Source organism: Penicillium concentricum, assembly GCF_028827145.1.
Source record: "Penicillium concentricum strain IBT 3081 chromosome Unknown utg000002l_segment0_segment0, whole genome shotgun sequence".
NCBI classification, from domain to species: Eukaryota; Fungi; Ascomycota; class Eurotiomycetes; order Eurotiales; family Aspergillaceae; genus Penicillium; species Penicillium concentricum.
Window position 1 is genome coordinate 4,352,287 of NW_026622755.1, and position 21,688 is coordinate 4,373,974.

Consider the following 21,688-nt stretch of genomic DNA (forward strand, 5'->3'; position numbering starts at 1 on the left):
AGGTATTGCTAAATAACATCTAAATCAAAGTTGAATTGAATGCCAGGTCAAATACAAGTGAGAACAACCGAGGACGTCAAGTTGAATTCCTCCGGTCGGAGGAATAGCCTTGCATAAAATAGATTCACGCAGATGCACTGCAAGGACGGGGAGATGGAAGTATTTGATATCGCTGTACTTCGATATCTACTATTGAGTATTAATGAACTAGGTGCATTTAGAAGAGGTAGGAGACATGATAGGATTCATATATCTTCGAATATAACATATTAATGTACTTTATAAGCATCTTGTATCTCTTGTATAGAGATGTAGATGTAGATATAGTATGGGGTCACCATAGTGGCAAACGGGGAAAATGGGGCATTTGGGGGAACATTTGGGTCTATCAGGTTCCAGATGAATAAAGAGAAGACTTATAGTATTAGTAGAGTCATAGCTTAGTTTATTTAATATTATAATATATTTTTATGTACATTGATGTAGAGTAATAAGCCAACACTATATGTAGATTCTTTGTAACATGTGAGTGGCGTAGGTCGACATACTACTTCTCGACCTTTATTCTATTTCACTCTCACTTCTCTTTCGGAAATTTCTTTAATTTCATTGTTTTTCAGAGATTCTCAAGAGAATCCATCCAAAACACATTCAAAGGTACGTTGGTCGGAAAGCCCAACTCTCTCTCTCTCTCTCGTTCTGCCCGTTTTCCACAAACCCGAATATTTTTTTCTCTTGAATTTTTTCCCTCCCACCATCCATCCACCCTTTAAATCAAACCCTTTTAAAACATAACACTGTCGACCAAAACGCTGCTCTTGCTGCGTACCTGGTCTTCTGTGTATTTGGAAACTCGTTTCCTTTCTTTTTTCATTTCATCCCTTTAACAACCTGCGCAGTTAGGTTTGGATGTGGCCTTGTTACGCCTCCGCGTACTGACATCACCTTCGTCTTTTTTTTTACGAATCTTCTCCCTCGCCCTCTTCGCGCGTTTAGACGTACAACCTGTCTAATGAGCTCGAACCCTCCTCAGTCGGGCAATCAAGGACAAAGCACCGCTACTCCCGCCGCTTCGACCCAGCCCGCATCCTCTACCCCCCTGGCTGCCACCCAGGCGCCAGCCAGATCTTACGCCAACGCAACTAAGAAGTCCGCGACGGACTCTACCGCCGCACCCGTCACCGTGGGCGGTTCAGCGCAACATGGGCAGTCGAGCTCCGTATCTGTGAACGGCAAACCCATGCAAAATCAATCCCAACAGTCTGCCTCTTCTGGCGTGACCATTGTCAATGGAGCACCTACTGCTCCGGCTGCTTCCTCCGGCGACCACTCTCGCAAGCCTTCTGTAACGATCACCTCGAGCGGTACCTCTGGCTACATGCCTAACGGCGGTGGCCCGGCCAGTCGGCCCAACAGTCTTCAGTTTGGATTCCAGCAGAGTTCTCCCAACATGGGTGCTCCTGCTGTGCCTGCCTCTAACCAGGCCCAGGCTGGACTTGGTGCCCCTTCGACCAACCCCCGCGTAACGTCTCCTCAGACTTCTCCTTCGCCTATCCCCCAGCCAGCCTCCAGCGGCGGTCGTCCACCTCCATCGACTTACCAGGCGCAAGGAAATGTGCCGAACTTTGGTAGCTTCGGAGAAGCTGTTGATGTAAGTTTTTTTTTCGAACCCTTCCCTTTTGGTGCGCAAATGTATATGGAGAGCGGTACACCTGTCTACGACTTTTTCTCAAGTCATTGTTTCGAACTTGTTTTGCTAACACATGGCGATCTCACAGCCTTCTGCTGCACATGCCCCTCAGCACTTGCGTCGCGAGTCCTCCCAATCCACTCACAGCGATATGAGCAACCAGATGGGCAACGGCCCCGGACGCTCAGGCTACCAGGGTGGCCGCGGTCGCGGATACTCCCAGACCGGCTACCAGGGACAGCAGATGCCCTACTCTCCCAACCCCGGTTTCCGACAGACCCCCAACCAGCCGCGAGGTGGTCCTAACATGGGTCCTCAGTTCCACGGCTCAAACCAGGGCCGTCCTTTGGCCCCCTACCCTAACTCGCCTCACCAAGCCAACCGCAGCCCTGCCCTGGCCAACGTTAACCCTACTACTCCTCAGATGAACCAGGTTCCGATGGCACACCCCCAGATGCCTCAGCAACCTTACGGTTACGGTCAACACATGGGCCCCCAAGCTGTGAGATCCCCCCTTCTCGTTCTTCCCAGGATCCCTGGCGAAATCGTCCACAAAGGAACCTTACCAGCTCTTGGAGGCGCAAAGACAACCCTACATGTTCTCCCGAGTACCCCGTGGATCTTGCGCCTGAAAGTGGTAATTTCGAACAGATTCTAACAATGGTTAAATTTCAACAGTCTTTCCCCAACGCCTACGATCCCAACTACGCTGGTTATTACAACCCGACCGCCGGTTACTACATGGGACCGCCCTCGCCTCAACCTCGTGCTGCTGGCATGCCCTACAACCCTCAGTACATGGGACAGCAATTCCCTAACCCTATGCCTCAGGCAACGCCGCTTTCGCGCACACCCTCTCAGGTATCTACTGATCGTCCAGGTTCGAGCCTTGGCCAAGGAGCTGCACCCACTGGTCCTGCTGTCGCTAGCCACACCCACACTGGCAGCCGCGCATCCAACAGTCCCGCTCCCAAGCCACACTTCATTATCCCATCGGCCAAGAAGAGCCCGATCATCATCAAGGACCCTAACAGCGGTTCAGTCAAGACCTTCGAAAAGAACCCCGCATCCCCTGCTCGCGCCACCCCTTCGCCCGTGAAGTTCACTCCTCCTCCCACATCCACTCCCCCTCCTCGCACTGCCAGCGCGTCTGAGCACACTCGTACCGAGAGCAAGGCGAATGCCACCAAGACCGACGAGGAGAAGAAGCAGGAGCTGAAGGACGCCGTTCGCATGAAGATCCAGCAGGACGAGGCTGCCCAGAAGCAGCGTCTGGCCGATGAGGCTTCTCGCAAGACCGCTGAAGCCGCATCGACCGATGCTAAGAAGGATGATACTGAGTCTGCCCGGGCTGCTCTTGAAGACCTTAGCGTCAAGGATAAGGCTGCCCCCGTTGAGGAGCCCAAGAAGACTGAGGCTGTTGAAGCATCAAAGGAAGCTGCCCCTGCTGAAGAACCCAAGAAGGCACCTGCTCCTGCTCCAGCTCCCGCTCCCGCCCCCGCTCCCGTGGACGACGAGCCCGACTATGATGCCATTGAGCGCGAAATGGCCGAGATTGAAGCAAAGGAGCGCGCCGCGGAGGAAGACTACAACCGCGCAAAGCAAGCTAAGCTGGACGAAGAGAAACGCAAGGAGCGTGAGGAGCTTGAGAACTACGAGGCCAACATGAAGAAGGCCGAGGCTGAGGCTGAGGCTCGCGAGATTGCCCGCGAGAACGCCGCTCGTGGCGGTGAAGCTGTCGCCCAGGACGACAGCAAGGATATGTTCGCTTCGCTCAAGAAGGGCGGTTACAGTGCCACTGAGTCCTCCACACCTGGCGACAGCGGTGCTGCTACCCCTGTTTCGTCTGACATGGGCCCGCCAGCCAAGCCCGCCAGCGCTATCCCCAAGAAGCCCGCTGGCCTCAAGCTTGATACCCCCAAGCCCACTGAGCCCCTGCAAGCAACCCCAGGCATGAAGTCTCTACAGAATGCTAAGTTATTGGAAGACCTCAGCAAGGTCACTTACCCACCGTCCATCACCCCTCCCGACGCCGCTATGAACGCTGCTGCGCCCGAAGGCCGCAAGTTCCACTACGACCGGGACTTCCTGCTCCAATTCCAGGCCATATTCAAGGACAAGATCTCTGTGGACTGGGACGCTCGTCTGCGGGACACAGTTGGTGACGCCACCGACTCTTCCCGTCCCCAGTCTGCCCGCACTCCTAGCATGGGTAGCCGTGCTGGCTCTCGCAACGGCGGCTTGGGTACTCCCTTCAGTGGATCCAACGCCATGGGTAGCTTCATCAACGCCCCAACTGGCCGACCTGGTCAAATTCCCCCTATGGGCAGCGGACCAATGGGTAGCCGCAATACGTCCGGCTTCGGATTCCCACGTGGTGGCATGGGGCCTATTGGAAGTATGCGCCAGCATCCTTCCGGTGTTCCTTCTCGTGGCACCTCGAGCAAGGGTCCCCGCACCGACAGCCGACAGAGCAAGAAGCACGGTGGCCGACAGGACGGCGCGCAAGACAAGTCGATGCCTCTTACCGCTGGTATGGATCTGAAGGCAATTCAAACCACCGCGACTGGCTGGAAGCCTCGCAGTGTTGGACAAGGTGCTGGTGCTGGTCCCGCCCCTGGTGGTGACGGCTACTTGGCACCCGATGTCGTGCAGCGCAAGGTCAAGGCTGCTCTTAACAAGATGACTCCGGAGAAGTTCGACCGTATCTCTGGTCAGATCCTCGACATTGTCTCCCAGTCCAAGGACGAGTCCGATGGTCGTACCCTCCGCCAGGTCATCCAACTCACATTCGAGAAGGCTACTGATGAGGCTCACTGGGCTCCTATGTACGCCAAGTTCTGCAAGAGCATGCTGGAGAGCATGAGCGCAGAAATCAAGGATGAGAACATCCGTGACAGAAATGGCACCGTTGTTGCTGGTGGAAGCCTGTTCCGCAAGTACCTGCTTAACCGCTGCCAAGAAGAGTTCGAGCGTGGCTGGAAGACTAACCTGCCTGATAAGCCCGAGGGCGAAACTGAAGAGGTATGTCGATCTTCATCCAAAACATTTATCTTCCCACTGTACTAATAATCGACTACAGATTAAAATGCTGTCTGACGAATACTATATCGCTGCCGCTGCTAAGCGTCGTGGTCTTGGTCTCGTCAAGTTCATTGGTGAATTGTACAAGCTCGGCATGCTTACAGAACGTATTATGCACGAGTGTGTCAAGAAGCTTGTGGACTACGAGGGTATCCCCGATGAAGCCGAGGTCGAGAGTTTGACCAGTCTGCTGCGCACCATCGGTGCCAGTCTCGATGCCTCCGATAAGGGACCTGCCATGATGGACGCCTACTTTGCTCGCATCAACATGATGATTGAGACACCCAACCTGCCCAGTCGTCTTCGCTTCATGCTTCTCGTAAGTTTCTCTCTAGCTCTTCGTCTTGTGAAGGGAGGGAAAAAGAAAACTAACATGGTTTCCAGGATATTATTGATCTGCGTGCCGCACGCTGGAACTCCAAGGATTCCGATAAGGGTCCTCAGACCATTGTTGAGATTCGCGAGGCTGTAAGTAACCTTCATTGTTGTGATCCATTGTGTCTCATCTCTAACTCTCGAAACAGGCTGCCCGTGCCCAGCAAGCAGCTGAAGCTGAGCGCCAGCGCCAGTCCAGCAACCGTGGAGGCGGTGGTCGCATCCCCATGGGTCGCGGTGACGCCCGCGGATTCGGATACGGAAACCAGGCCCCTCCCCCCGATTACGCCTCTAGCAAGGTTGGTAGCGATGATCTCCGCCGCCTGCGTGCGACTCGCAACCCCAACCAGCCCATGTCATTCGGTCCGTCCAGCCTTCTCGGCTCGCGCACCAACAGCGGCCGCAAGAACCTCGGTCCCGGCGGTAGCCTTGTCCGTGGTAGCGACGACAGCGCCGCCAGCAGCCGCACTGGCACTCCTACCGGTAGCAAGAAGGAAGACAACTCCTCTATGAACGCTTTCAGGTACGCATTCCCTAACGTTTTCTCCCTTCGGAACTCATGCTAATACCCTCCCCAGCGCGCTTGCTGCCCTTGAAGATCGGGATAACATGGCCACCTCGCCACCGTCAAACCCCACTTCCCCGGTGCTCACCAAGTCCCAGCCCGCGGCGGCTGAGCGTCGTCCCTCAAAAACCCCGTCTATCAAGGACGGTGAACCCACAGCATAGAGAGAGTCCTTAGGAGTTAATGATCAACGTTTTCCATTTTCTTGGTTCACAAAAAGATTTCTTCATTTTCGTCATTTCCATCTTGTTTTCCCGTGAGGAAAGCCATGCGCCTTTGTTTTTAATCGGCAGTCCTTTGCATCTTCCGACTGGTCGGTTTTCCCCTAGGACTTCTTTTTTCACGCTTTTATCACGCTGGTTTTACTTTTTTGAACTTCTTTCGAAAAAGAGACCTTCTTCATAGTGTACAATCTTGACATCTTTTCCAATTCTTATTCTTGTTTCTTGTTTCTTTTTTTCCTTCATCGGTGAATTGAGAGTTGAGTGTGGAGGTGTGTTTGAGAGTAGGACTTTGCTTGCAATCGGACTGGCTGAATCACTTCTATTTCATACTCTTGTCTTCCATATGCAAATCTAGTAGGGGGGTTTTACTGTGTAAGTGCCCATTATGAAGAGAATGATGATGAGAAGAAGGGTTGCTGATGTTTCTAGTGCTTGCTCTATGCTTTTCTCTTTCTCCCTCGTGCCTTGCATATTCTCCTTGCTCTTGCTTTGCTCTTCATGTCCTTGTCCTTTTCTCAATACCCGGAGCACCACTCAGCTTTAATGTGATTGAATGAATCCTTCGCCTTGTGGCTACTTATAATCTCTTCCTTTATAAGAAATAACATCTTCGATTGTAGATCCTGTTCAAATGTGCTAGACCTGACTATGGACTTGTTATGGCATGGATCATATCCATACATAAGAGCTAGCCTTAGATATACTAACACCTGGGTAAGAATAGTGGCTACGAGAATACATAGATATGGGAGGTTTTTCAAGCAATGTCTAGACATCCATGAATATGCATGGATATGCATTTAGTGAATTCTCACTGTAGACACAAGAGGGGAGAGAAATACACAGGGCCAAAAACATAAATGTTTGACCAGGTCAGAAAATATCTGAGGACAATAATAAGTGATGAGGGTATTGAGTTGGGGGGTATAATTGTCGGTCTCGTTGCGAGGCGACGTGATACCTGACGTTTATTCTGTTCGATAGAGAAGACAAGCCATGCTTTCAGGATTCAGATGCCTTCGTGTTGTCGTTTTTATCATCGTTCTCTGACACTTCAATCATAGGGATAGACAGGGGAGTCTTGGTTGAATTGGAAACCTCGTTCGCCTCATCTGACTTGTCAATTTCGGTAGAGGAGTCTGACGCAGGGGAGTCGAAGTGATTAGATAGAGAAGGCGAGACTGCAGTCCTGTCCACCAAAGGAGATGGCTGAGCACTACCGGTAGAAAGGATGCTCTCCTGGGAGCTATCTGCAGGACTCCCGATACCCGGACTCGCCATAAGCATTGCATCCAGTGAGTTCCGGGGGTAATTCGTGTCGGAGTCATCGTGGCTAATGCTGATGCTGCTGCGGTCTGAGACCGATAAAGAACTGCGTGAGGCCGCATTCGAGTATGATGCGGGGAGTCCAAGTGCCTCTGCCACTGCAGCCTCCTCGTCTGGCAGCTTTGAAGTGCTGCTATCGGTGCTTGGGCTGGCGCCGAATATCTGACTGCCGCGCTGCTCGCTCATTTCCAGGATATGGTTATAGCTGCGCCGTGTTGGGTCTGCACGGCGCTTTTTCTTTTTCTTTTCACGCTTTGGTGAAGGCCGAACGACTATCACCGGGATGGGTGATTGCTGAAGGCAGTATTTGGAGACGGAGCCTGGCAGCAAACTGTGCACTCCTTTCAAGTTACGACCCCGTGTACCGACTACAAGCATTGCAGGCTCGTATATGCGGATCTAGTATACATTAGATTGGTAAGAGGTAGCAATGGGGTTGGAAAGGTTACCATGCGTTGGATGATGCTCTCAACCTTGCCCACAGCAAGTTCCAGGACCAAACTGATAGCCTTCTCATCCTGGCTATTCTTCTGGATCACCTGCTCGAATAGCTTTTGGGCCTCCTCGCGGTACTTTCGCTCTTCGATTCCGACATCGCTAGCTATGCGCGAGTCCTTCTCCACCGCTCGAAGACAGACGATCTCGTCCCCGTCATCCACCAGCTCGTCAATGAGCCACTCGAGGGCAAACTCGGAGTAGTCGTTCTGGTCAGTTCCACACAAGAAGGTCCTGCTGCGACGTGTGCTCTGGTAACCTTTATGTTTATAATTTAATGTGAGGGAGAAATCGGTAGCATCGAAATTGTCGAATGTGTCGAAAGAGACGCCTCGCTCATAGGTTCTGCTATATATTAGTACACCCCATTTCATACTCACAGTCTTTGGGAAGAACGTACTTCGGCGGTGGTGGAGACGGCCCTCGGTTCAATTGAGCAGCTTTGTGTTCCCGTTCTGTTTTTTCCTTTTCTTCCAATTCCCTCGGGGTATCCCCATATGACAGTCGCTTTTCCTTGAAGCTTGAGGAGCGGGTGGGCAACTGAGATTCTGCGGCGTCGACGCTAAATTGAATCGATCTCCGGTGGCTTCTAGGCTGGACCTCACCGGAAAGGCTACGGGTGTGGCCGGACCCCGCAGCTGGGATCGTATGATCTCTGAATTCGGGCCGCCCTGCAGACTCAGACGAGCGTCTGGGGGAAGTCGGCGTAGACATTTTGAGATTGATCTTCGGCAATGATGTAAATTAAACAGGGGTATAACCGGTCTGTTGGTTTTCCTGGGCCGTGTTGACGTGAAGAGAGATGGCACGTATCAGCGGTCACCAGATTGTTGAGGGTTCCACAGGACCAAGCTTGGTTTTGGTATCATGTTTTGGGGTAGCTGGAATAGAAATTTGAAGATTAATGGTCACGCGTCATCTTGCTCGAGCTGGAGAGTGACGGATGCAGCGAGGGGTCAGGTCGGTTCAGGGCGGTTCAGGGCGGTGATCACTTATCGATAGCGGAAGCTTAACCGTGCTTATGTAATACTCGGATCCACGGGTCCGGTGATTGACACAACCCTATATGATTGCGCTTCATTTATGAACTTCACATGAAAAGCTATCAAACTACTCCGTACATATTATTTTTACATGAAGTCTTAATCTAGGTAATTGGCTCAGACAGGAATGTCAAGGAAGAAATAAATCTATCTTTCCAATTGTAAGTTATAGATTTATATCTAGTTCGGAAGCAAGAAATGGAAAAGTTCACAAGACTTGGAATTAAGCAATGTAGCTGCTATGAATGGTCTAAATACACTTATCATGCCAGCACAGTCCGAACAGAGTCCGAACAGAGTCCGAATTACGTTAGTATCAATATGATGTTGCCCGGGTGCAGAAACAAGGTTTATTGAGGGCAAGAGTACGAAGTAGAAGAGGAACCTCAACTATTAAGTCAATAGTATCCAACACTATTGGATAGCATTGACTTTAGTAATACTCCGTACGGAGTACAGATGGTTATAGCAAGCCACAATAAAATGACCCACCTTTATGATTATGCATATAATATGACTAACTTCGTATTTCAGGGTCTACATCCGTACTCCGTACTCCCGTACCTATCCGCAAACTGTCAGATAAGCGGACAGTAATGCCTGATAGGGAAGATCTAATTGTAACCAATAACATGACCAATCCAGGGCTAATATCGCAAAGCATGCCCAAAACACCTCAGCCCCCCCCCCCCCCAGCCTCAAGATTTTCACTCACTAGCCCAATACGTATCCCGCCTTACCTTACCTCTAACAAAGCCAAGGCATCCACTCGAAGCAAAAAGAAGCGAAAAAAAAAATAAAAAATTCCCCCCCTTCCAGAATCCACTTCCGCGGAGTGTCCGAACACGTAAAGAATGAAACTAGTAAAACCCTTCAGCTGACTATCAACCCATAGCGTCCCATGCCGACCTAGCCGCGCTGATCTCGCCTTGGCTCTGATCTATCTATCTTATCCGGCGGTGAAGATCATGGCGTGCTGGCGAGCTGCAATTCCATTTGGCTGGGAACGGAGCGCGCTCGGGGCATGGATCGACGGGTCACATGCCTTTATTCTGCCGGGTTTGGCACTATTTACTGTACTCTGTACGGAGTAACTACGCTAAGATATATCGAAAAAATGTTGAGGATTAGAATTTTTTTATTGGATTGATTTTCTGTGGGGGAAGACACTTTGTATATCGGTTGGGATCACAATGTCTTCCCCCAATGTTTCAACGCTCCAATGCAGTCTCGACCTTTGTAGGGAGAGCTGAATGTTGGGCCGCTATCATCGATAGCAAGAGATGAGAGTATGTAATAAATGTCCATATGACATGAGAATAATGAAATATCCAAAATGGAGATTCGCAAATGCGACCCAAAAAACGCCGGAAAATAGTAGAAGATGAGAGATGTCAAATATAAGCTCGCTTGAAAAAAAGATGTCGTAAAAAGCATCAGGGTATCACGTATGTAGCGCTGGATAATGGTACACAAGGCAGAGAGAGAGGTAGAGTATAGTCGGGGTCGTAATGGAGTATATTTGATCGAGCTTAATAAGCCTCGATGATGGTCTGCTCTTGTGCACCAAAATATCCTTGCTCAAAGAGATGGGGTTGATCGGAGCCCGCCAAGGCAATCGCCGTAGTAGCAGACTCCTTTTCATCGAATGTCTCCAGCGTAGGTTGGGGCGGGGACGGCGGTGTCGCTTCGTCCTCGGACTCCCCATCCGAATCAGAAAGGAGTTCAGGCGGTGACTGTCGCGAGGATGAGCGAGTCAGGGTCAGCTCCTCCGCCTCGTCGTACTCAAAGTCTGAGTCTGTGTCGTCGCCTTCGTCATCCTCCTCCAGTAGGTCCTCGTGATGAAAGTGAGCGGGTGATGGGGAGCGGCGGCGGACAGGAGTGTTGATAACGAATTCGGTCTCGTCGTAGTCGGAGTCGTCGCTGTCGCTGTCGCTGTCGCTGAGTTCGGAGTCCAGATCGGAGGCATCCTCCGGGTCCCAGTCCTCCTCGGGCTCTTCGACCACCGTCGAAGCCCATTGGATGTGTTGACGAGTGGAAGGAGCCGAAGTCTTGGTGGCTCCGCTGACGGTCTGGTTGAACCAGCGTTCTTGTTCACGCTCGGCATCAGCGAGGTCGTACATCAGCGAGTCAAGAAGGTTGGCATGGCCAACGAGCAGGCGCAGGTCGTGGTCTGCCCGGGAAGCTTCACGAGTGAGCTTCTTCCGGGCGGTGTGGGCTAGGTAGTATGTTTGCGTGATGCTCATTTTCTTTTGTTGGCGACGACGGGCGAGAGAATCGAAGTAGGGAGAGGGTTTGGAGGTATTGGATGTAATAGAAGAAGAGTCCATGGTGGGCCAAGAGAGCTTTTTGATTATTGGGTATGACTCTTTGGCTTGTGACTCAATTAGGCGTCATCCAGTCACAGTGGATCGTCGTGGGGGCGGTGTGATATAGATGATAAGAGATCAACTTTGTTATACATAAAAGTATATAGTATGTAGATAGATCAAGTTCTTTTCCTGGGGAGAAGATAGATAGTGTAAGGTTAAAAAAAGGTAGATGAGATATCCGAAAGAGATCCAGGAAGAGGTTTATATTATAATCTTTTCACAAGGCTTTTTTTTTTTTTTTTTTTTTTTTTTAGTCCCGAAACGGACTTTACGGATGCTTAGAGATCCACCGGAAATAAAATGGAGAAAGGGTATACGCCGAGCCCGAGTTATGAATAATGCACTGTTCGCTTCCAAGGTTCTTTTCCCCAAGGTTATAAGATTTCTAGTTCACCGCTAAGTTGTACGTGATCAAGGTACTTGGATATAATATAGAAAGTACATACTCTATAATGTATACTCTCTATGCTCTGTATATAGTATACTCTGATTTCTTTCCAAAATGCCATGACTCACGGTTCTCGGATGACCAATTCGCCGTGCCGTGGTCCGCACCGGAGGATAAAAACCGATCGGACAATCGGTCGCACCTGTTCCGTTTTTTATTTTTCTTAATTCCTAATTCCATTTTATTTCCATTATTGGACAAATTTGATTACTGATATCTTTTAAAGTTCTTTTTAGAACCCTGGAATTCAGCTTTGGATTACTTCAGCACTTCGATTTCCAATCACATTCTAAATCACATCATGTTCGAAATGAGATAGAGACCCAAGCTGACAATTGCTTTGACATATGTCTACGTGTTGCAATCCTATCTAGGTATCTAATGGGTTGGCATGTCAGCTTGGAGGCTCTTACAACCTTGGAAGCCAAACCGCATTAGGAGGCCTAAATTTGTACAGAGTACGGAGTACGGAATACTTTACGCGTATATCCGTATTATGCAACACTTTCCTTACCCCTCGCCTGTACTCCCCATCCTTCATACTCCCTAGACGAATACGACCAGTGCCCAGCCTTGGCAGGATTGACAGACTAGCATTCCCCAGAGATTCGAGATTGACCAGGAACCCATGCATAAGTAGGCTGTGTTGTGGGGAACGCCCAAGCGAATACTAACTGACTATTGGCATGCACAGATCCTCATGAGGCCATGAGGCAGCGTAATTCCAACATCCCTGTATGAGGCCATAACTCCTCGCGTGCTACGTTGCCTACGGACGTACGCTCTACGTTGTACATTCCACAGGTGGAACACAAAGGGGCATTGGCGGATGTTATTGGTCCCCATATGAAATAATGTGCTCAAAAGAGAGAGACAGGAGCCTGACACTGCGCCCTGCAAGGAGGGGTGAGATTAGGTCTTCACGATACAGGTACAATGTACATTCCTTACTGCATACTCCCTATGATAGCGTGTTTGGCGTACGTCACGGACCTCCAATCTGTGTTTTTTTTTTCAGATGGAACTGGATCTTGGCGTATTAGTAAGAAAACCCATGCGGATATCGCCGAGCCTCCATAGCTTCCAAGGTTCCATCAGTTGCCCCGTGCTTAGAGATGACCTAAGCACTCAAAACTCCCATGTGCGCTCGCAGGGCTTGCCCATTCGAAACATTTAATCTCCACTTTGTAGCCTTACCGAATACGAAATGTCTCAATTTATGGCTATTTAGAACTATTTAGGACTATTTAGGCTTCTCTCATAGTCGAAGATATTCTATACAATCTTCTTCTATTTTTCTATATCAAATCAATATGAAAATTACCCAATTAGGAAACGATGAGGTCAACGGCGAGATCCCGCCACAGTCCAGAACAATTAGATTTAGGATTCAGGGTCTAGGCGGAGATAATAATGCAATAGTCACCGGCCAACGACGCCATGGCTGGTTGTCGGGCACTTTATGAAACGCCCAATAATCAACATTGGATCATCGGCTTTTGCCTGTGAATCTTCCGAGATCCACCGTGCTTGACAGGTATGACATCAAGGACTTTTGCTTCGGCCAACTTAACCGTTGGCCGATAGATTTCAATGGGATGGGGATTGAGAAAATATACCTCTTTAGGTGGACTGCCAATTGCCTTATCGGGGTGACATGATGTGAACAAAACATTGCATGATGAGCTGAGATTGAGGAAGAATAGACGAGAAATTATCTACTCATTTATCCGAATCATTTATCCGAAAGAGGCAACGTGGTGTATCTTGAGGCTGACAATTATTGCATAGATTATGCACTTTCCACATTAATAATAATTCGCCGAAAGATAAATCTATCAGATCTAACCTTGCAATATTTCCTCTTTAGGAAGTAGTTCGCACAGATTCCTCCGACCCTCGGCATTAAAACTATCCGTCCAAATCTAGGCAAACTCCGAGTTCCGTGGGTGGATCGTGCACTCTTTATGCATTCCGCGTTAGACCCGTTGGAGCTTTTTCTTCACATCGGCTATCGCTATCACTTATCATTACGGGTGATCGACATGTGCAAAACATGAACGTGACCCCATCTCGGAACTTTGCGGTCCTCGGGATTGATCGCCGTCCACGGCCAGATCGAGGTTAGATGCGGGTTGCTGGATATGCGGCACATGGCTACGGGGCTGGTCGGGTGAAATGGTCCGTGTGGATTGACATTACTCACTTTGATAGCTCCTCGTGACTCATACGAGGATGTTATTGAGTCTTTTTGAGTTTGGCTTACCATAATGTGCTGAATTTCTGACCTTGCCTAGGGAGATCTGTTAAGATCTCTAAGCTGTTGCCTCCCAGAATGTACCCTAGTTAGCCAGTTATAAACAATTTATAGATTGTGGCACTAATCATCTTTAGGCTGCAAGCAAACAAGTGCGTGTACTTCAGGTCAAAGAAGCAGCGGCAGTGTTGAAATCAAATCCCAGAAACAAATCTCCTGGGCAAGATCGACTCTTTGATCAACCTGTGCCCTGTGTTTCCGTGGAGATACGCTTATCTATTGACATCTAATAAAAATCACGCCACGTGATAGCATCCTCAATATATATCTAGCCGTGTCGCATCGCCTATTACCATCAACATAAATACAAAACATGCACAAACATTGAAAGAAAGAGAATTGATTCATGCTCAATTAACAAACAGTTGATAGTCAAGTGACACCAAAGGCGCCAAATTAACACCAGAGACTCCAGCAAGAAACACCCTTCAAGATTCAGCAGTAAGACATCATTTCAAGATCCACAGCAAGAAACATCCCTTCAAGATATCTTACTCCATACAAATGGTCTGAATCAGTTCATTGCCATGGTGATCAACAAGAGAGACCGAATTGTCAGGATCCGACATACGAAGATCAGCATAAGCAAGAGCACGATCGATAGTCATCTCAATGCTGTGCAAGTCGCGGGCATATCCATGGAACCGAAGCTTGTGCAGAACAGCCCTGATCCAGTTGACGCAATTCTGGGGCGGATGAGCACTCTTAACCGGCAGTTGAACAGACTGAAGAAGCATCTTGATAGTCTCGGGACCGATTCCATCGTTGACTTCGCCGATTGCCATTCTGATAAGAAGAGAGTCGCACGACTCCGGATGGACGTTGTTCTTGACGCGGTAGGTCCATTGGAAGTCGGGGTTGAGGTCGCGACGAATCAGAGGGTCTGGCGAGGATCCATCAGTCACGTCGTAGGCGTGGTAACGATCGTGCTTCGTATCCAAGACGAGGATCGACCAGTGGTAGGCTGAGAAGCCGAGGCGCTTTCGGTTTTCGCCAAGAGACAGCTCGCCCCGGTGGTAGAGCGCCAGGAACAGCAGATAGGTGTCGATTGGTGGGGAAGCTGGGGAGGATCCGCGATCGACGGGAGCATCGCTGATCTATGTGTGTATACTCTTGTTAATTACTCTTCTGGGCTTCAATTTTGGAAGATTATACTCACGGGAAGCTCAGCTGAATACATATTCATCGTGCTTGAGATTTTGCGCGGGTGCGTGTGGTTGGGAATAGTCGAAGCTTTGTTTACATGCTTTTCTCCGATCGAAGTCCTGAGCAGGAGCGCTCAACAACTTCGTTGCCGTTTCTATGCCACCGCCTCGATTTAATTCTCAATGGTAGTTCAGTCATTAGCGCCTGCCTAATATGGCTATACGATACCTACAGTCCATTAATGGCTCCGTCGAACAGAAACGGGGCTGTTTGTAAGTTTATATCCCGAGTTTTATAGATTTTTGAAGCTATACAAATACTCGCGCACGGACCACCCTGGCGTATAGTTCGAAGGCGGCCATCCATCCCCTCGATTTTCAACTACAAAGGACTGAAGCTAAGCATAACTAATAGTAAATTAGATTAAATCAATAGATTAGAGCAAAGTGAGAAATACCTGAGAGAATTGGATCAACCAAAAACAGCGACTGGCTCTAGCTACCTGATGGATTATAATGATAGTCTGATATTTGGGGCACTTTGGCACGAACCCATGATAACGCTAAAGGACTGTACTATCTCTGGTATATCTTGCTATTGGAAAGACATAGATAATTTGTACTATTTCAATTGTTCTGAAATCAGAATATGATGACATGTCTGTGCATCAGTCTAATTTATTTACTCAAATGTGACAAGGTGATTTTTTTTTCAGTATTGAGCTTACTTTGTCTAGTAACTTAGCACATTTCTATATAGGAGGCATCTGGGCTATACAAAGAATCTCCTCAAGCATCTCATTGTGCATTGTGATTCAAGTTTGCTCTTGAAAACCATCTCACATTGAATATAGACATGAATATGAAAAATGGTAAGAAGTGCAATATGGACATGAGAACCATAGACAATCTCCAATATAACGACTGCTGAGAGTGACTCGATACTTGATGTTGAGCAAGGTGGTCCTTGATAACACTTGGTATGCAAGTCTGTTACACAAGCTCTGCCCTTATTCATCTCAAGGCAGAGACAAGAACAGCTTCTTCAGCTTAGGATAGTTAGGTGTGCCCAATCCGGTAGCCGGATCCCATCTGCATGGAACGTCAGTAAAAATCTCATATCTAAAGTATAATATTGTACTAACCCTGGAATAGCACTGAAGCCATCCGAATTACATCCAGCACTGGTGCCGTTGGTAATATCGTTAAGAACCTCGGGGTGAGCGTAAAGTACGGGGTTCACGAAACCAATAGGGCCCTTGCCCTTGGCAAGACGTTCCTCGTTAATCTACCAGGAGATCCATTAGCACAGTAAACAAACCAATCTCAAGTTTCAACTTACCAAAGTCAGGACCGAAGCGAACAACGGCGACGACAAGCTAGCGCCGTAGAAGTGGTGCAGGCTTCCACCACTGTAAGCAGGAAACATGGCACCATTAGCCGCCACATCAGGATAAGCACGACCAATACGGTTGAAGAGACCCTCTGTCTTGTTAAGGTCGACTTCCATCTCAGAGTAGTGCGGGTAAGAAAGCTTAGCCTTCTTGAAGTACTTCTCGACAGCATTTCTCTGGTACGAAGGCTGGGGGAAGTAATTGGAGAACCCGCCTGCGCTGCTGAAGTTGGCGGAAAGACCACCCAAGTCAGCGTGCATTACGCTCTCGGCATCCTTGATGGTCTGGTCGGCGTAGAGCATAGTGCCTCCGACGGAGGTCACGTAGGGGCAGTTGGAGGGATATTGGGGGTTGAAGATCTTTCCCTCGGGTCCCAAGCATCCATTGGCGGATCCGTCGCCGTGGAAGGATGCGACGCCGTAGTCGCCAGAGGAGAAGAGGATGGAGTGACCCTGCAGGCCGAGTTTCAGGAACTCAGTGCATTGGCGCTTGGTGTAAGCAATAGGGAGATCGGCTTCGGCTTGTCCGTAGGAGGCGCTGATGACGTTTGTGGGCTTGTAAACACCGCATTGAAGTTTGCCTGTTTATTGTGAGTGGTCAGGTCAGCTTGGTTGGGGGAATGGTATCTTACCTTTGTAGCCACCAGGACGCGGGTTGGGGTAGACTGGATCGATATCAGGGTTGTTGCCTGTTTCACCGAAGGCACTATACGTGCAGTAAGACTGGGCTTATTAGAAAGATGTATTTGAGCTTTGGGATAATATAACTTACACCATCGAGAGCGTCAAGGAAAGTGTTGAACAGGTTGGTGGTCGCAACCTCTTCAGGTTCATAAAGCTGATCATCAACCTGGTAAAGCGTCACGGACTGGGGGTAGATAAGCGCATAACTGGCGTCGTTAGCAAAGAACAGAGGAGCATATAGAAAAAGGAAATTGTACTTACGCCATGTCAATGTCAATGTCCGATTCACCCGTGTTCAGAGGGCTGTAATCAGGCACCGAGAAGTTGGCTCCATCAATCAAGGCAGGAATGGGATAAGTGCCCTGAGGGATCCAAGGAGCATATGCTTTATAGTAAAGATCAAGATCCGACTTGGCGAAGTAGTCACCCTGCTCGTATAGACCAAGCGAGTTGCCCTTGTGTGCCTTGGTGGCATCTGGGATATTGTACAAAGCCTTGATGCAGGCCGGAGTCATTTCACTTCCGCATTTTTGGAGATCCGCAGGAAGTGACTTCGCCTTCTCAGAAATAACAGCGGATTTGAAAGAGTCATCAGATTCCACTGTGCCCTTAGAATGAACCAAGTGCGACATTCGCTTCTGCTTGGTGCTCTTTTTGACGATGGGGCTGAGCTTGACACCAGGAGTAATATAGTCAATGTGTGCCTGGATGTGTTCGGGGACGTGGTACCTAATGCACCGTCAATCAAAGAGTCCAAAGCAGTTTAAGAAACAGTAAGAAGACTTACTCCTCGCAGCCAATCTTCATGCTGGAAGTGCTGGCATGCTCATGCTCATAGAATTCGGCCTTGAACAAATCCTCTACTTCCTGTGCATAGGCATCAAAAGCCAACCATCCCTTGTTATCGGAGTGTACAATCCGGGACTCATGAATGCCAGAGGATTCAAGCCACCGACGAACAGTGTCAACAGTATCCTTTGAAGGAGCGAACATATCATGAACTTCCTCTGCAGACCAATACTGCCCATACTTGGCAGAGGTCGGGTCAGAACTATACAAGTATCAGTGACTGGGACGCAGACCATTAACACATACACATAGGAACAACTTACACCGCCATAAGATACTCATCCCCCCTTCTCCAAGTTATTCTGAGTAAGACCAATGCGCACAGGTAGCACGGAATCGCGCTTAATGCGCTCACCTTTCACCCAATCCACATGTTCGCTTCTCTTCTCATGCAAGACATGCTTCACTGGCGCAGGGACGGCTCCAGAAAGAGCCGCGATCGCCAGAGCAACGCAAACCTGACGTACTAACATCTCGAGAAACAATAGAGATGTGATAATGCCCGGCCATCCTGCTGGGGGAATCTCCCCCTTGATATACACGCGGGGGCAGCTAACAATGGTATGATTGTAACCCTAATTTCCCCATCTGTGATGGCGAAAAAGAACCAATTAAGCCAGGCAATTCTGATTGGATATAGTCCGTAGTATCTGCATGGCGTTTGAGATAATAAATCCGGGAATCAACATCCGGCACTAGAGCTCAATATCCCTAGCGGCGGGGATGTTGAGTTGGATATCTCTGTGTGGAATAGCACAAGAGCGCAGTTGGTAAGTTTGGCTGATACGGAAGGGAATCACCGCAGTTTCTGTGGCTTATTATGCCAATTATGCCAATGTTGTGGGTCATTGCTTGGTTATTGCTTGGTTTTGTTATCTCAGGAGGCCGCTAGTTTGATGAGTACCCCCTCGTTACAGCGGAGCTCCGACGGGGAAATTCATCATGAAATCCATCGATGTGACAACGGCTCATTTTGGGTTGAACTTGGCGAGAAGTTGAGAGATTCAATTGGGGAACATGTAAAGGTTGTTCAGACTTTATGGTCCTTCGTGAAAAAGAAGACAAGCATCAGTTCTGAGCAACCCTAAATAAGGCACATTAGAAGGTCTTAGGGTCGGAGGGAAACCAAAAGGGACATTTCTCGGTAGTTATTGGAGGTATCGAGGGATTGGGGATTTAAGATGTTTACTCAAAATATGTGTATAAATTTATCTAAATCATAAAGGAAAAACCTGACATCATCATCATATCGAATATCCATCACAGTGGAAACCACATAGATGGCATCTCTTTTTTTTTACGAGAAGGAAAAGGGGAATAGAGAAAAGGCACCGAAAGACGACAACCAGTAGAACAATGTAGTGTCTAGTGGTGGAAGAGACGGGTGCCCTGCTCGACGAAGGTGATGCCCAGCTTCTCGGCAGTTTCGAAGACGGGGGTATCGTTCTGGCTGCCAGTGGGGGCGGCGATGTACTTGACGCCTGAGCGGGCGGCACGGAAAACGTTATCGATGAAGGGGAACTAGTGGAGATTAGCATTTACCAAGGAAGAGAGAATCAAGGGGACCACTTACGAAGGCATCGGACGAGACAGCGACCTCGCCGAGCTTCTCGAGCCAAGACTCACGCTCCTCCTGAGTGAAGGGAGCGGGGACCTCCTCAAAGACACGCTCGTACTCGGCGGTCTCGGCATCGGTGCGGGGGGTCTGACCAGAGCAGAGCAGATCGATGGCGTTGGACTTGTCAGCACGCTTGGTGCCCTGCTTCCACTTGATACCGATGACGCGCTCGTGGAAGCGCATCCACCAGTTGTCGGCCTTGTCGCCGGCAAGACGGGTGCAATGAATACGGCTCTGCTGGCCGGCGCCCAAACCAATGATTTGGCCGTTCAGGGCGTAGCAGACGGAGTTGGACTGGGTGTACTTGAGAGCAATGGTGGCGACGGTCAAGTCACGGAGAGCAGCCTCGGGGAGTGAGGTGGTGTTCTTGGGGGTGATGACGGTGTTGAAGGTCTTGCTGGGGGAGATGACAACGTCGTTGCGGTGCTGGGTCAGCTGGACGCCGTACAGAGTGCGAGTCTCCTCGGGTGCGGGGGTGTAATCCTCGTCCATCTGGAGGACAAGGTACTTGCCGCCCTTCTTCTTGGAGAGGATGGCCAGAGCCTCGGGTTCGTAGCCGGCGGCGATGACACCGTCGGACACCTCACGCGAGATGATCTTGGCTGTGGGGACATCAACGATGTCACTGAGGGCCAGAATGTCACCGAAGCTGGACATGCGGTCGGCACCACGGGCACGAGCGTAAGCCTGAGCCAGACCGGAGGTCTCGATATCCTTGATATCGTCCACCATGTACACCTTGCGCTCCTTCTCGTTAAGAGGAACACCGATAGCAGCACCAGCGGGGGAAACGTGCTTGAAGCTGGCAGCGGCGGGGAAGCCAAGAGCTTGCTTGAGCTCCTTAACCAGGGGCCAGGCGTTCAGGGCATCGAGCAGGTTAACATAGCCAGGAGATCCGTTGAGGACCTTGAAGGGCAGCTGGCCCTGAGCCATGTAGGCAGAGGCGGGCTTCTGGTGGGGGTTGGTTCCGTAGCGCAGCGAGATCTGCTGCAGACCGTTGCCGGCATACTCCTTGCGGAAGAAGCCTGAGATGGCAGAGTCGTAGTCGGCAGTCTGCTCGAAGGCCTTGAGGGCGTACTGCTTGCGGCTAGCGTCGTTGATCTCGCCGGCCTCGAGCTCCTTGAGAAAATCGGAGTAGTCGCGGGGGTCTGACAGGATGGTCACACGCTTGTGGTTCTTGGCCGCAGCGCGGAGCAGAGTCACACCACCAATATCAATCTCCTCCACGGCCTCATCGATGGTGACGTTGACCTTGGCGACGGTCTCCTTGAAGGGGTACAGGTTGCAGACGACGTAGTCGACCTTGGAGATCTTCAGCTCAGCGAGATCCTTCTCGTCGGACTCGATATCACGGGCGAGGATACCACCGTGCACGGCGGGGTGGAGGGTCTTGACACGGCCACCGAGCATCTCGGGGGCGTGGGTGATGGCGGAGACATCCCTGGGAATAATTGTCAGTGCCTGTGACATGTATGGATCCTAATGATTCTTCTCGTATTTCATTGCATCATTGACGATAGAAGTAACTCACTCGACAGGGAAGCCAGCCTCACGGATCATCTTAGCGGTACCGCCAGACGCGAGAAGACGGACTTCCTGCTTGACCAGACCCTTGGCCAGGTCAAGCAAACCAGTCTTGTCATAGACGGAGATGATAGCTATTCGAATCCCCCAAAAAAGATATTAGAATTGACCTTGAACTGCTGAAATAAATAATATCATAGTCCGGGGAACTAGACATACCGGTCTTTTGAGACATGATGGATCCGACGGTCGACACTAGATCTGTTAGAAGATTCCCCAATGCAATTGAGACTAATTGATATAAATTACATACCTAACAAGGAGGGTATAATGACTAACAGAAGAAAAAGAAGAAGAAATTGGATGACTCGCGGGGTGACCGATTACGGCGGAGGGGCTTGATAGTAAAAGTTATATTACGTGACCACCCACTGTGGCATCAGCCAATAAGAGACTAGTACTATGCAGAAGGTCTTAGCGTGGCACGTGATATTGGGATATATAAGAGATTTCTCAAAGGCGCCATCTTCTCTTTC

At 49.6% G+C, this 21,688-nt stretch overlaps 7 protein-coding genes across 7 annotated transcripts; 1 reads left to right on the forward strand and 6 right to left on the reverse strand.

The window, feature by feature from the left end:
• Positions 1–1,012: 1,012 nt before the first annotated feature.
• N7517_005287 (putative eukaryotic translation initiation factor subunit eIF-4F) lies at positions 1,013–5,878 on the forward strand (the record flags this gene model as incomplete). Its single annotated transcript, XM_056723017.1, has 7 exons — positions 1,013–1,651; positions 1,779–2,192; positions 2,369–4,714; positions 4,773–5,093; positions 5,159–5,242; positions 5,299–5,672; positions 5,728–5,878. 7 exons carry the CDS (start codon positions 1,013–1,015, stop codon positions 5,876–5,878), a joined length of 4,329 nt encoding a protein of 1,442 aa, XP_056579267.1.
• A 1,062-nt stretch (positions 5,879–6,940) lies between these two features.
• Positions 6,941–8,473, reverse strand: N7517_005288 (universal stress protein; the record flags this gene model as incomplete). The annotated part of the gene is made up of 3 exons (XM_056723018.1): positions 6,941–7,663; positions 7,714–8,104; positions 8,160–8,473. The coding sequence occupies 3 exons, from the start codon at positions 8,471–8,473 to the stop codon at positions 6,941–6,943; spliced, it is 1,428 nt and encodes a 475-aa protein (XP_056579268.1).
• Positions 8,474–10,334: 1,861 nt separating this feature from the next.
• On the reverse strand, positions 10,335–11,132 carry N7517_005289 (uncharacterized protein; the record flags this gene model as incomplete). The annotated part of the gene is made up of 1 exon (XM_056723019.1): positions 10,335–11,132. The coding sequence occupies one exon, from the start codon at positions 11,130–11,132 to the stop codon at positions 10,335–10,337; it is 798 nt and encodes a 265-aa protein (XP_056579269.1).
• Positions 11,133–14,430: 3,298 nt separating this feature from the next.
• On the reverse strand, positions 14,431–15,125 carry N7517_005290 (uncharacterized protein; the record flags this gene model as incomplete). The annotated part of the gene is made up of 2 exons (XM_056723020.1): positions 14,431–15,036; positions 15,099–15,125. 2 exons carry the CDS (start codon positions 15,123–15,125, stop codon positions 14,431–14,433), a joined length of 633 nt encoding a protein of 210 aa, XP_056579270.1.
• Positions 15,126–16,103: 978 nt separating this feature from the next.
• N7517_005291 (S53 family peptidase) lies at positions 16,104–18,281 on the reverse strand (the record flags this gene model as incomplete). Its single annotated transcript, XM_056723021.1, has 8 exons — positions 16,104–16,176; positions 16,230–16,372; positions 16,427–17,058; positions 17,110–17,200; positions 17,250–17,367; positions 17,423–17,890; positions 17,949–18,212; positions 18,274–18,281. The coding sequence occupies 8 exons, from the start codon at positions 18,279–18,281 to the stop codon at positions 16,104–16,106; spliced, it is 1,797 nt and encodes a 598-aa protein (XP_056579271.1).
• Positions 18,282–18,288: 7 nt separating this feature from the next.
• N7517_005292 (Peptidase S8/S53 subtilisin/kexin/sedolisin) lies at positions 18,289–18,483 on the reverse strand (the record flags this gene model as incomplete). The annotated part of the gene is made up of 1 exon (XM_056723022.1): positions 18,289–18,483. The coding sequence occupies one exon, from the start codon at positions 18,481–18,483 to the stop codon at positions 18,289–18,291; it is 195 nt and encodes a 64-aa protein (XP_056579272.1).
• An 892-nt stretch (positions 18,484–19,375) lies between these two features.
• Positions 19,376–21,387, reverse strand: N7517_005293 (phosphoribosylaminoimidazolecarboxamide formyltransferase/IMP cyclohydrolase; the record flags this gene model as incomplete). Its single annotated transcript, XM_056723023.1, has 4 exons — positions 19,376–19,531; positions 19,584–21,069; positions 21,160–21,286; positions 21,372–21,387. 4 exons carry the CDS (start codon positions 21,385–21,387, stop codon positions 19,376–19,378), a joined length of 1,785 nt encoding a protein of 594 aa, XP_056579273.1.
• Between the last annotated feature and the right edge of the window lie 301 nt (positions 21,388–21,688).